Below are 15,385 nucleotides of genomic sequence, written 5' to 3' on the forward strand. Positions count from 1 at the left end.
AAAACCAATAAACAGAATGTGTTAAAATTTGGAACAGTGCCTTCAAAGTATTTGTTTAACAAGGGTAACAGACACAAATGTCTGAAACTGCCTCTTAAAGGCTAAAAGTGTGTGTGTGTTTGTGTGTGTGTGTGTGTGTGTGTGTGTGTGTGTGTGTCAGTGATAGAGAGGGGAATCCTTTTCATAGCAAGCAGTAAATTTTCCACTTAGAGGACTAAGATGAGTCTTGTTAGCTCAGACTAAATGCCCATCTATGTCAACCTGTGTCAATTTAATGCCCTTCACATGTTTTGGACTAAAACTTCCAGTGGCCATTTACCTCTAAATGAAAAATATATCATTTGCTTTAAGACTGGATTCATTCACATGGGCACAGAGGTTGGTGAGGCTGTTTTGCTCTAGCATCCTATTTCATAGTGGCTAAACAAATACCTTTGGGAAGCAGATTTTGATGGCTGCTCATAGCTGTTAATGATGGCTGTCCTCCATGAATTATCGAAACCGGTTTTTTTAGCCCACCTAAGCTAGTGACCATCACCACATCTTATAGCGGTGAATTCCATAAATTAATTGCATTCTATGAAGAACTGCTTCCTGGATCTGCTGCTAATCAATGTCATTACAGTGGTATCTCGGGTTACAGATGCTTCAGGTTACAAAGTCCGCTAACCCAGAAATAGTACCTCGGGTTAAGAACTTTGCTTCAGGATGAGAACAGAAATCACGCAGCATGGTGTGGTGGCAGCAGGAGGCCCCATTAGCTAAAGTGGTACCTCAGGTTAAGAACAGTTTCAAGGTTAAGAACAGACCTTCAGAACGAATTAAGTTCTTAACCCGAGGTACCACTGTTGATGACTTGGAGTTCTAGAATTATGAGAGCATGGGAAATTTGTCACTATCCATTTTCTCCACACCATGTAACTGTTATAAACATCTATCATCTTTCCTCTACCCTTAAGTGTATTTTTTCTAATCAAAAAGGTCTTTAAACTGGAAGGTACTCCCAGCACCTTGTTAAGAATATGAGAAGAATCTTCTAGATCAGCCCAGTGACCTATCTGTTCAGCATCATGCTCTCATACTTACAAACCAGATGTCTTTGGGAAGCCTGCAAGCAGGACTCAAGTGCAAGAGCACTTGGTTTCCGCAACTGGCATTCAGAAGCTTACAGTTTTGTTCCTAATGATCCGCAACATAGAATTTGCCCCTTTCACAGCTGCTGCACACTGGGTCAACATCTTCATCTTCACTATGACCCCATGAGCATGTATGTGAAGTTAAGATTTATTTATTTTTTGCCCCAACATGCAAAAAAAAACAACCACATGTTGAATTGTATTTGCGATTTTATGGCCCATTCACACAGTTTGGAGAGATCCTTTTGGAGCATTTTGCAATCCTTTTTTGTTTTAATGACCCTGAGCAACTTTGTATCATCAGCAAACTTGGCCACTTCGCTGCTCACATTGTGGCTGCCGCCTTCTGCTTTTACATTATAGTTTCTTAGTTGGGACCACCAAAACATTATGCAATATTACACATGTGGCCTCACTGTCAGTTTTTATGAAGTCATGATTCTTGTTGGTTTTATATAATAATCCCTGGCATGGAATTCACCTTTTTCATAGCTGTCACATACTGAATTAACAATTTCGTCAAACCATCTGCTAGGGGCCCAGGATCATTTCCCTAGCTAGACAGTTTCCTGGTAAGCTGTTGAGAACATTCTTCTTTAAAATAAAATGGACTACATTTGCTTGTGATGGAGTTTTGTTTCACCTCCCCTCCCCCAAATTTCTTCTCCGTTGTACAGTATAGGATTGTAGGGAAGAAACAGCTTTTGGGGGAGTGGGAACAGGGGTGAGAGTCATACCAGGTTTCACATGATAAATAATTGTCTCTTTGTCCTCCTGGTCAGGTTTTTAGTCGGGGAATTTCCCCCTGACATGCCCAGTTTCCTTCTCTGTCATGCTTTCAGGCAGCTAATTACATTTTTTTAAAGGGTGTAATGTAGGGCACTCTAGATCAGAGAGCCACTGTTCCAGCTTCCTTTACGCACCATAGTAATCTTGGGTGAGCGTTACAAGACTACGATTGTTAACTGGGCCTCTGTGTCAGCAATGCCTTGGGTTTCCAAAGGCCCCTTTCATTTTAAACAGTATAGAGTTTCACTTGGCTTATGAAGTACAATACCAGTCTCCATAGGGAGCCATGGCTGAAGCAGTAAGTCACAATCATTTCAACAGCCTGTTAAAATAAACAAGGATGCTGTTTGATACATCCCTTCTTAGAACGGTTGCTGGGAAGAAAGGAAACATCTGCCTGGATATAATTGTCATTTTATTGGTTTTATTCTCTCCCCATTGTAATGTATTGAGCCATGCGATTGCATAATTGTGCAACTATTATATTCTGTTGTGCAATAAATGTAAAGAGATTTCTCTTGATCCCTGGCACTACTACTTTTATGTTTAGAAAGTGAAAATACTATTTTAGGGTGTTAAACAGCTGTGGAAGGAAAGGAAAGGACAATGCGTTGGCCAGCAGTAGAAGTAATAAGCAAGTCTGTGATTATAGTTTTCTGTTCAGAAGCCAGTCACCCCATCCCCAATGAGGTGACTATTATTTATACTCACCTTAATGATATATCTTACATGGATAGAGGGTGCATCCATGGTTCAACAGCTGCAAATCAACAAGTCCTTAGTGTGTTGAATTCATAATTATTTTTTCTTTAACAATTCGTACAGTGAGGACTAATAGAAATACCCACCTTAACGAGATTACAGATTGCCACCCTACTGTGGGAAAGATAGTGGGAGGAATGGAATGCAGGCTCTGAAAGACAAGGATTTGCTGTCTTTGCAGCAACTGAGAATTAAAAAGCAAATGGCTGGATAGATTGAAGACGGTGAGGGCCAATGCAATGATGAGATGCTCACTGGTATTGTTTGTGGAAGCAGTTTATGCTTCTTTGCTTAGCTCTTGTAAACTATTTGACAAGTGTGGCACATCTCTTTCAATATGGGTATATTGCTGTTTAAGACCACCCCCCGACCCAAAAAACCCTGACGGTTGCCATGTGCCAATTTTAAATGAATAAATACATACTTTAAAATAAAGAGCGAATGGATCCAGCTACAGCCCAGTTTGACAGTCCAGTTTGACAGTCCATCACATTTGCTTGTGGCTTTCCTTTATTTGTTTCTGGTGCTAATAAATCCTACTAAAGCGAGCAAATTCATGAGTCATATTGTATGGGGTTTAACTTGGTGGCTCAGTTACCCAAGTGCCTCCTATTCTGGAGTATAGTATGTCAATACAGATACAAGTGCCTTGTGGTTCTTTTCTATTTAAAAATAGATAAGTGTATTGTCAGTGGAGGAAAATCTCACATCTGGCGCATGCTGAGACTTGACTGTGTGTGGATGTGAAGTGCCTTGGGTGTGGTTTCTTTTGTCTTCTCTCTTGGCACTGAGTGTGGATTCTAAAATAAGAGTAAATGTAGTTTGCACAGGTTGTGACAAAACAAAACTTCCTTTTTCGGGTTTGGTGGTCATATTCATTGGAACTTATCGCTAAGCATATGGACATAAGAAAAGCCCTGCTGGATCAGACCAAAGGCTCAACAAGTCTAGCATCCTGTTATCACAGTGCCTTATGAGAAGCCACAAGCGGGACCTGAGCACAACAGCTCTCAAGCGGCAGAAAAGCCATTATTTAACACAGCTTTCCCCTTGCTCCAAATGTCAAAGAATGATTTACATAAAAACAAAGGGAAATGTACTTTCCAGCCTCCCACCTTGGCACACCATTCTTCCTCCTCCCCCAGAATTGAAACACACCTTTGAAATAAGGCCTGAAATCTTCTAATGGCCAGGCTCTCCATCTTATCTGACTGTACTCTTCCCACAATTCCAATTTGTTGGCAGCTTATGTGGATCCAGCTTTCAAAAAAAGAAAAGAGAAGAAGAAAGCATTGGATGCTAGCATAGCCAAGTGCTACCCCTGACAGCAGCCAGAGTTTCCTTTGCAGAGATGGATGCTTGCTTCGACCACACACTACCAGCATTTGGCTGGCTTTGTGTGCAGCCTATTGCATTTTATTAAAATAGGTTGTTTAATTTGAATGTAATTGGAGCTAAGCTGAGTGTTTATTGGATTTGCCAGTGTGAATAATGACGATCAATTGTGTCTGAATTATTGTGAACATCATGGCATGTTTGCAGCAGCCGCCACCACCTTGCCCCTGTTTTCCTCTCTTTTCTTCCAGTTAACCTTTTCTGGTTCTTTTGTATTCCAGAGCAAAGAAGTGGGGCAGCAGCTACAGGAAGACTTGATGAAGGTCCTGAATGAGCTCTACACGGTAAATCAAGTTGCTTTCTTGGCTCCTTTTCAGAAAGTAGGAAAGAAATGTTTGACTTTACCCTGCCTGCTGCAACAGCAGCAATCAAGCATTGGAAGTGATAAATGGCTGCAGTCTGTACTGAAGCAGTGTGTTATTTGCTAGTTGGTTATGTACTGTAAATTTCTTTTTTTCCTTTTTGTTCCATTTTTATCCTCTGCCTGCATCTCTATTGCATTTCCTCATGTTGTCTGATTGCGTTCCACATCAGGCTGTGAATACTAGTGGAGACTTGGGGTGCATCATTGAGACTGTGCACAGTATAATAACTGCAGCTCTGAGATCAGCTTTGGCTGCAAGCATGCCACATACAATTGGTTCCATTCATTCCATGTGCAGGAATGCACTATGCACTAACTTCGTCATGCAGTAATTTTTCCACAATGATGATTTATAGTAGATGCTTGCATATCACTTACTGCTTTAAGTCTGCATTCATAGAAGGCAGGGTGGCAGCAGGTTTTAGATTTCTTAAATATATTGAGGCAGTAATGTTTATTACAACTCAACATTAGCTGTAGTTTTGTACCTGGACCCCAGGGTGGATAAAACTAGAGAGTCTGCAAAGACACAGCCTTGCTGTCAGTTCAGTGCATATGAGTCTTCAGAAATGTTATCCAAATGTATCTTAATAATAAAATAGATTAGTATAAGCCCAGAGAAATGCCAGATATATTATCTCTATACTATAGATCGATGGTAAAGTAAGGTTACCAGACATCCCTGTTTCCCGGGGACAGTCCCCGGATTTACAAATCAGTCCCCATACAAAATCCATTGAAGTTGAAAAGTGTCTCTGGATTCATTGAAAAAAATCTGGTAACCTTATGGTAAAGTTCACACAGTTATTGTACATGGGGGGGGGGAATCTTTCCCAAACCAGCACCTTGCAATGTGGACTCTGTACATATGTATTTGGTAATTTTTCATTTTCTTAATTTAATTGAATTTTTGCACTAATTTTAGCCTACACCTATGTGATCCACAAATCCACTACAGTGGTAGCTCGGGTTGCATATGCTTCAGCTTACATACGCTTCAGGTTACAGACTCTGCTAACCCAGAAATAATACCTCAGGTTAAGAACTTTGCTTCAGGATGAGAACAGAAATTGCGCGGTGGCGGCAGCGGCACAGCGACAATGGGAGGCCCCATTAACTAAAGTGGTGCTTCAAGTTAAGAACAGTTTCAGGTTAAGAACAGACCTCCGGAACGAATTAAGTACATAACCAGAGGTACCACTGTATTCAAAAAGACCACCAAAGGTTATTCCCTTCATTATCATTGCTACCATGGGCCTCCTTTGGAAGGGCAAGATATAAATTTAATGAGCCAATCAAATCAATATATAAGCAGAACTGATAACTCAACCACTAGTGAAAATCTTACAAAGAAAGCTTGTCTGGTACCATAAGTATGTTTTTGATTTTGGAGTACTCCATACATTCTGGCACTGGTGAAGGGGAGTTAATGCCGTCTATAATAAATCAATGTCTTGCACCAGGAGAGCCGCCTTATTTGGTATTGTGTTAGCACAGGCATAGGCAAACTTGGCCCTCCAGATGTTTTTGGGACTACAATTCCCACCATCCTTGACCACGGGTCCTGTTAGCTAGGGATCATGGGAGTTGTAGTCACAAAATATCTGGAGGGCCGAGTTTGCCTATGCCTGTGTTAGCATCTAGTGTTGGGCCAGAGAGACATGTCAGTGATTCTTCTGGTGTTGGTTTTTTATTTGTTGTTACCTTCTGATTTAGAGCCCTGCTGTTTTCATAGATGAAAGGTGGTCTTGATTTTTTTAATTAAAAAACCCCAACCTATCTTTAGTAAATAAATTAATTGAACCTGACGATTTCTGGTGGCTCCTGATGCTTTGCCACTGCAGTCTGGTGTGCTGCATATGTGCAGGGTAACTCCTGTTCCTGCTTACATACAGCCCCTTAACTTGAAGCTGCTAGTAGATCTGCAGCTGCTGAAAAGCAGCAGAGAGCTGCGTCAGGGAGCAGAAGCCTGCAACACACATCAGTGCCTGCCCTGTCCTTTCATTTACTCTGCAGCACAATCACTGGGTCAGACAGCATCAACTGCATTATCGAGGGTTCATTTGTCTCCACATCAACTAGTGTCACACATGCTGTCATCTTCCAGCAATTTCTGATGGTTACTTAGGCTCGGGTGGCGAGAAGGTAGATGGGGATGTACCGATGTAGAGTGATTTATAGCAGATCGGCAAGGTTTCAGTCTACCGATGGTTTCACGGTAGCAGCAACAGAAAGGTTCCCCCAACCCCCACCCCACTCTAAATGAAACTGCTGAGATCAAGAAAGTCAGCAGTGGGGAGAGAAGCAGATTTTTGTTTCACTGTGAGGTTTGTTCTTGTACGGGAAAAAAATTCCTATGCTGGGTATGTACCCAAAAGCATCATTTTGCTTAATTCTAAGAGCAAAATCCCCCGCCCCACCTACTATTTTGTATCTGGCTCTGATTGGTGCCTCTCAGGGTTCTAGTAAACAAAACATAGACGCTGCAAGCCAGAAGTCTGTGCATCCCTGAATTGTTTATTTCCTTACGTTAATATCCTGCTTTTGTTCCAACATGCAGACTAAGGCAGCATACACATGTCATCCAGATACTAACTAGATCTGGATCTGCTTGGCTGCAGGAAGGTGGTGGCTTTCCATGTCTTCTGGCCATTCCCTGGGACTTACCGTAGGCAAAAAACTCTCTCTCTCCCCCTCTCTCTCTGGTTTGAGGCCTGCCGATGAGCTGCGGCAACATTTGAGCCAGGATCTTCAGGCTCACAGTTTGTATGCTTAGCTGTTACGCAACCAGCTTTCTGTTTTAATGCCTTTCTGCTCAGCAGTATAGCTAGTAAGAGGAACAAGGAAGAGTCATTGCCTGGAGAGAAAGAAGAAAGTGTTAATAAAAGTCTCCCATGCAAGACATTTCTTCTTGCACAGCTGAATGGGATATGTTCAGCTTTGATTAAATCTGTCTACACAGCAACTGTGACCAAATTGCCTCTATTTTTGGAAACAGTCATACAAATGTTTTCTTTGGGGTTGCTGCTCAAAAGAGGGGGTGCTCTTGGATTCTACCTAGTTAACAGGGGTTGCTGCAGTGCCAAAGTCTTTTCTCCACACAATCTGTGAAAAGATGCTTTAGGAGTGCTCTTGTTACCCGAAGCACATTGACCCTAACACAGAGCGGGGGTTATTAAACACTAAGTTTAGATCCAGAATGATTTTGCAGAACCAATATGAATCAGCAAATTACAGAGGAATAGAGGTTATGTTTTATTGTGGCCAAATGTTTGGAAATGCCTTTTTAAAGCTGCATTTCAGGACCTTTACTGCCTGGTGTGGTGCAATGGAATTTTTAGTACTTAGCTAAATTCCAGCTGCAGATGTTTAGCATTTTGAGCGCTAGGCTGGTGTGGCGACATAACAGCAGCACTCTGCAGGAGACTGGTGGGTGCGTCCTGCTTGCGGTTTTTAGCTCACTTCCTGGAAAATGGGAATAGTTAGCCTTGCTAAATCCACAAGCATATTCCTATAGGAAAAAGTTTGTGCTGATTTGCAACAATGTCATTAGGTCATTGCGATTACTAAGCAGCAGTGTGGTGTGATTGTGAGGAGCTTAGGATAACTGTTTTAAAAATGCGGATAGTGACTGCCAAGTGTTTAACTTGGCCACCCTAGCTGTTGAGTATTTAGCATTATTTTAAGTGAGAGTTACAGGGACTTGCATACTTTCTGGACAGAACTATACTGAGAAAGGAAAATAGCACTTAATTGTGTGGTGGTGTATCACCAGGCCATAGTTCTCTTGAAAGAATACTGCTGAGCTGCATCATTTAATTTTCTCCTGACATTTGTGCATCACAGTGAACATCCACAACCAGCTAATTCTAATTTTAACTGGGTACTAGTGGAATACTTTAATGGAGACAAGGCAGTGTTTTGGAGGACCCAATGTACCAGGAAATGTGTGTAGAATCATTTCAAAACATTACTTTGTGCCTGAGATAACCAGTGTGGTTGCCTCCAGATGTTATTGCACTGTGTCCTTCATTGTCCCTGGCCTTTGGCCATGCTAGTTGGGGGAGCTGGGAGCTGGTGTTCTACAATATCTGCAAGGCACCGTATTGACTCCCCCTATCATATGCACTTTTCTGGAGAAACCACAATGTACTGGTGTGTGTGTGTGTGTGTGTGTACACACACACACACACACACACACACACCACTTGAACTTCCTATACATTACTGCAATTCACTTCTAACATTCTTTCAAACAGTAATGTGAAGATCGGGAGAGTTGTGTTCCAGATAAAATAAGTGCTCATTATGCTGATGTTGCATGCTTCTCTCCAGCATCTAAATATCAGGTTCTGACAAATAGCAGAAACAAACCATAATGCAACACTATGCCATTTTAGAGGTATGCTGTTGTTTCCACTGTTTGCTTCACTTTTTGGTTTCTTTCTTCTTTGACCAAGGATAATTTGTTGTAACTGTTTTAGAAGCAGGGCATGGGCATTTGCTCTGACTACGACTGCCATTACTGAGCCTTTAAAAATATTTAAAATTGAGTATCTACTCCAGGGGTTGTCAACCTGGTCCCTACCGCCCACTAATGAGTGTTTCAGGATTCTAGGTGGGCTGTACGGGGTTCTACGGCACAAGCTGAATTCTCCTTCCATCGAGCACTGGTGGGCGGAAGGAAATTTTACCATCAAGGAAGATGCATTAGTGGGCGGTAGGTATAAAAAGATTGACTACCCCGATCTACTCCATAAAGTCAAGGCCCATAATTTTTGTTGACCCATGATCCCATCCTTAAAATTGTATAATTATGGTATAATTTGGGGGAATGCACATTTACTGACCTAACCATGTCAATTTCAAATGGCAAAAAGAGATAGTGAAGAGTTGTTGCTAGTAGCAAACTGATGAGGTGCCAGTAAAGAAAGGTTTCTAAAATCTGACCAATCCCAGATAGATATAAACCTGGCTTCCAAGCCAGTGGCATTTGATCTTTCCAGGCCAGAGACCTTTCCGTAGCCTTAGTCTTAATCACAGACCCCACTTCCATTCCTCTCTCCATTCTTACTGCTTCTCTGCCTTATTCAACTCAGCCCACATCGCATCTATTAGTCCAGTCAATTTTGCGTACATAGGCATGTACTGACAGGCAGTCATTTTAGATTTCTTAACCTACGCCATGCATAATTTTTCCAGTGCAATCCAATTTCTTCCATAATGATCAATGGCAAAGTGCAGGGGGCCTCAAATGGTGGAGGTGGTGCTAGTACAGTCCATCTTAGCTGGTTGTGGCTCACTTGTGGAACATGACTCAGCCATTTGAAAACCAATGCTCATTCATCCTGTTATTGAGGTGTTGTCGTTTTGTTTTTAGCAGTTGCTGCTCCCACCCACTCACCCACTGAAATGGGTACTAGAAATCTAGATGCCTAACTGTGAAAGAACAATGCACCATGGCTACATAAAAAGCTTTGTCAGCTATTACAGTTTGGGAAATAAGAAAATGATCTCAAAAGGGCGATGAATCATTTGCAGGCAGAAGGAGGGGCAGGGACTTCATGTATCCCTGGGTAAAATAATGGCTTTAACCCATTGGGATTTTGAACACTTGTGAGAGTACTTTCCAGTTCTTTCAGGCAGAGAGAGAAAGAGAGAGAGAATTTGTTTTAAATGTAAAGCCTGTGCTGACTAATAGTCTGTTAAAGTGATGGAAATATATATATTTTTTAAGAAATTCACTCCAGTGATGCTTACAATTAGAAAATCTTTTCCACTTCAGGAGCATCTCTGTCTGACAGAGCAATCTACCTGGCAACTGAAATTGTACATACGGTTACAGTGTTTTTTGAGGTTGCACGTTAAACCTCTTAGTCATTCTATTGATCTGATTATTCATTGATCCCTTAAGATGTCATAGAATTCCTTCATCCCATGATTAGTGATAGTACCTATAGTAGAAGACACAGCATCTTCCTCAGAATCAATTGCCACCACAACGCATGTGCTCAAGGCCCAATGTACAGGAAAAGCATGATGCACCATCTGTTTCCTGCATTTGGGAGCTGGATTTACAACATAAAACTCAACTTTCCTCCTTTATCTCTAGTTTAGCAACAAATGTGTGTTTTTAAACAAAGCATGGAGTTATCAGAAATGTGATGCTTCTGCTGCCTCTACAGCCTGAGAATTTGGCAATTGCTAGTCTGAGAGAAGGGGCTGTGATTCTAATCTGCCTACACTCAGCTTTACAGCAATATGGCCTATGTCTCAAGAGGCCCACATCAGTTTCCTCTTCCAAGGGTGACTCCAGGTGGTGTTGAGAGTGCTGAAGAAAAGGGTGACCTGTAACATCCTCTGTTTGTGTGGTGTTTACAGCAGCTATGTTTCTGTCCTAGGTCTTCATGCAGCTGATATGATCCTTGACCATGATGCTAACATAATTAGAAGCCAACTATTATTTCAGTTCCAACATGGAGATAACCAGTTTCTGGGCTGGGTCTCTTTCTCTCAATGGAAGGAGGCAGGAGAGACTAATTCTCTGCCCTGTTTAAAGCTATTATTCTAGCTGCCTCCTTTCATCTTTTCATATATGATAGCTCCACGTTGGCATGTAAATTATTCAGCACATCACTTTAACACTGACCGGGCTTGCATTTTTAACTGCGGCTTCTTTCTGTAACCAAGAAGCATTGCTTAATTGCTACGGGAGGAGAGACACATAGAGAAGGAGAGGGAGTGGGAGCGTATTCGATTTAACAAAAAATATAGCCAGGTTCAAACTGAGGTGAAACAAAAGTCAATAGCTTTGTGCCAAAAAATGGAAAGGACTTGAGGCGGGAGTTTGGCTTGTGTCAGGATTTCAAAGCTGGAACAGATATCTGCTCACTGCTGAGCGTGTTTACAATCCAGTTAGTATTGAATATCTAAGACACTTTGGGGATGGGGGAGCATGACAACATTTGGAGACCTCATAAACTTTTAAAATAACAATCTGTTTTCCAACTTCATTATGGCAAGCCACCATGAACACAATATGCGGAAAGGCAAGGGGGGGAAAGACTTTCAATAACTAAACCATAATGCATTTGCCACTGGCCTATGTCTTTCTCCTTCCCTTGCCCCAGTAAAAAGCAGAAGTTATATGTTCATCACGTTTTAGAAAAGTGGATGAGGAGAAAGCTGGGCTAAGGAGATGCTGAGGTGGAGAGGGGAGTGTCTTTGTTTAATAGAGGTCTAAGGTTGAAGCCCTGGTCAAAGATTCTCCAACTTTATCATACTTAGCCTCCCCAAAGTGGGAAGTAGCCACCAAGCATGCTCATATGTATGTGAAGCACACTGCTAAAGCTCACTTATATTTAGCATGTGGCCACCTGGAAGCATTGCAAGCAAGGAAAGGAACAAGTCAGTTTTGGTCCACTTTTGGTGTTTCCCCTGGCAGTTTTTCATACTTCCTTAATAAAAAACAATGTACATCCTGGAGAAATATAGAACCATTGAATCATATTTAAAGATTGTTATTTTCCTAATTCCAAATAGATGCTTTTATATTCTTAATTGCACTGTGCATTGCATTGTCATATTCCAACCGGAAATAGAAATATGCTTACACACATCTCTTGTTCTTCCTTGCTATTTTCTCCTGTCCTTTTATAATGTACTGTACAGTGGTACCTCTGGTTACGAACTTAATTTGTTCCAGAGGTCTGTTCTTAACCTGAAATCGTTCTTAAGCTGAGGTACCACTTTAGCTAATGGGGCCTCCCGCCACCGCCACATGATTTCTGTTCTCATCCTGAGGTAAAGTTCTTAACCCGAGGTACTACTTCCGGGTTAGCGGAGTCTGTAACCTAAAGTGTTTGTAACCCTAGGTACCACTGTATCACTTTACATAAGCTAAACACATTTAGAATGTTCTGAAACCTTTCCGAATTCTAACCCTTGAAGGTCCGTGCAGTTCCACGAACCTTATAAAACAGTATGTTTGTGGATTAGCACAGCAGAATTGGAATATTTAAAAGTGTAAAGTAGAAGCCTTGGTATGTTGACTGGGGTGAGTGAAAATCATGCCTTTCTCTTCAGGGCAGGTAAAAAGCCTGTGCTCAACTGCTGGACAATTGTCTCTTGCAGGTGATGAAGACCTACCACATGTACAATGCTGACAGCATCAGTGCTCAGAGCAAGCTGAAAGAGGCAGAGAAGCAGGAGGAGAAGCAGATTGGCAAGTCCGTGAAGCAAGAGGATAAGCAAACCCCACGCTCCCCTGATTCAGCCTCCAGTGTCAAGTTTGAAGAAAAACATGTCCGGCGAAGCTCAGTCAAGAAGATTGAGAAAATGAAAGAAAAGGTGTGTGAGCAGCATGATGGGATTAAACTGCTGGGTGACTGTAAAATGCAGTATCTATAGGGGTATTAAGGAGACGGAGCCAAATAATGGAGAAATCAATAAATTAATAAGTGGGTGGCTTTCGTTTGCTTTGCCAGGGAAATGTTGACATCCTTCCAGGGAATCTGGAAGCTTTGGTTTTCAGGCCTTCAGTGTCTCGCATAGTTCCTTGGTGCCAAAGCCAAGTAACACTCCATAGTGTGTTCAACACAGAGAACTGCAAGTAGAGTTGTGGGACTAGACCAAATAATCCTATGCAATGATGTTCCCATGGGGTGCCAATTGGCCTTTGTGTCCCTGCATCACCAAAGAAATATGCGGTTTACATACTACTTACAGGATGCTTTTATTTTGTCTAAAAGTATTGAAGATTTCACAGAGCTCAGGTCCAACAGTGAGGAATGTTGAGAGTCGAAGAATGCTATGTGTTCTTTGCATGAGACCCGCACTTCTTTTTCTTCTCTTCGTTGTTTTTCTTTCTAATAAACTCCTTTTGGTTTATTTTCAGCGCCAGGCAAAATACACAGAAAATAAACTGAAGGCGATTAAGGCAAGAAATGAGTATCTGCTGGCTCTGGAGGCCACCAATGCGTCTGTGTTCAAGTATTACATCCATGACCTGTCTGATCTCATTGATGTAAGTACACTGTTGTTTGGGCCCGTGCACTGAAGTTTGCTGCTGTAAACCCCATTATGTCTCTCTCCTCAGTTAAACTATGTGTGGTTGGCCATCATCGTACAATTCAGGATTATCTGTGTACCTGTGTACAGAGTGGTGTCTCAGGCAATTGCATGAGATCAGCAGTGCTAGGGCAGTTGTTTGTGAACATGGAACTCATTACGTGGGGGTTCAAAACCTTTGGCTGGCCTTGCTAGTCAGGCCAAAATTTGTGATTTCCAGGTTGTTGCGCTTCCTTCAGCACAATCTTATACATGCCTACTCTGAAGTAAATGTCACTGTTTTCAATGGTGTTTACTCCCAGATAAGTGTGCACAGAAATTTCAGTCTTGGAAGTAAGCCTATGCACACATCATGGAACTCAGTAGGTGTGAGTTTGGAGCAGACATGCATAGGGTTAGAATTTTTCATTCCTGATCTCATGTTGCATCTCTGTGTGAGGTCAGGGACAATTCCATTCTCCTCTCCCCCAGCTGTGGTTTGTTTCAGTGCTGAGTCTCCCAGAGTGCCTCTACAACTGGGTGCCCACACTGCCATCTCTAGTCTTTCCCTCTGGGACAGGAACAAAGTATAGAGTTGTTGTGGCATGGGATGGTATGAAAGGGGAGTACTAGAACATTCAGTGTAGCTGTATTGGACTGTGCAAATCTCAGGGCAACTCAGTTCCTTCCTTGTCCCCAACTGCAAGCTGAATAGAGAAGTGGGACTCCTATTGCCCTTGCCCCATAGGGCAGTGGAACAATAGCCATAGCAACCATCGTAAGCAGGATTGTGTGACTAAGCTAAAAAGCTGGTGGGACAAATTGCAGCATTTTACATTCTTAAGTGATTAAGTAGCTAATACTGAAAAGTGATCCAAGTCTTTCGGAGTGTGGTTAAATAAAACATTATCTGCTGTGTGGATTCTCTACTTCCATCCGAGAGGACTGATGCAGTGACTATATCGAGCTGATTACTGCTGAACACTGCTTTCTCTGCTTTTTGGTGGCAGCTGTAATAGCGTCCTGTAATCAAAGTTAAAAATAGCCATTGGGGAGCCCTAAGGGTAATTTGGGGGTTGGGGTTGGGGGGAAGGGGCCTCCAAACAAGCAAATTAATTTATCGTCTTTGCCTGCTCTCCACTGTTCCTTGTTCAGCCAGTCATAAAATCAAACAGGTCATGCTCACTTCAGCTCACTTCAAGTATTTATTGAAGGACTTTACTGTTCTTTCTGCTGTGAAGTGCAAGCCTTAGCAATACTAGGAAACCCTGTTTTGTCTTGGTGGAGAATAGTTGTGCTGTTATAGAATCATATCACCCTGTGGATACCTTCTATTTTCTTTTGCTTTTGTATGTTGGCTGTTGCCTGATTTCAAAGTACTTACGAATTACATGTAAACGAGATCTGTTCTGTAATGCTCCTTAAACACCCACCATTTAATTTATCTGAATGATCTAGAGGGCATCAAGTGAAGTCATCCTGTTTTCTTAAGGCTATGCATGAGATTTGACTTACATTTGACTTACTAAGGGGAGATGTACATGTTCATACAAATTATGTGGTACCACCCTCATCAGAATATAATTTTAGCATGCAAGTTAGTGATTTGCTTCAGTGCTTCTCCTGTGTAAAACTCCCTGTTGATAGAAAACTAGCATCTTAGAGAAAAAATGTTTTTTTTTGCCTTTTCCTAGATTTTAAGAACACCTTACATTGAGAATTATTTTTAAAAATCTGATTCTCCTACGTACATTTTGAAGTGGTAGAGGTCCATGAAGGCTCTAACGTTGCTTTTTCTGAACATGTACGGTTTTGTTTTGTTTTGTTTTGTTTTTTTATGAGAAGGATAATTTTCTAGGGGCTATGCCTGGTGCTAGAACTGCTGATGCTG

At 41.7% G+C, this 15,385-nt stretch overlaps 1 protein-coding gene across 7 annotated transcripts in view; it reads left to right on the forward strand.

Annotated features, from left to right (window-relative positions):
- Positions 1-15,385, forward strand: part of SRGAP2 (SLIT-ROBO Rho GTPase activating protein 2) — a 196,136-nt gene that overhangs the window by 106,167 nt on the left and 74,584 nt on the right. For all 7 annotated transcript variants that reach the window (XR_014548983.1, XM_083617107.1, XM_083617110.1 and 4 more), the window contains 3 exons: positions 4,304-4,366; positions 12,580-12,795; positions 13,343-13,471. Coding sequence is in view for 6 of the 7 variants with exons in the window: in XM_083617107.1 (XP_083473233.1) it covers positions 4,304-4,366; positions 12,580-12,795; positions 13,343-13,471 (408 nt within the window). In the remaining variant the exon portion in view is untranslated. The remainder of the gene's footprint in view (positions 1-4,303; positions 4,367-12,579; positions 12,796-13,342; positions 13,472-15,385) is intronic.

The sequence above is a fragment of the Podarcis filfolensis genome (genome assembly GCF_964270895.1).
Source record: "Podarcis filfolensis genome assembly, chromosome: 6".
NCBI classification, from domain to species: Eukaryota; Metazoa; Chordata; class Lepidosauria; order Squamata; family Lacertidae; genus Podarcis; species Podarcis filfolensis.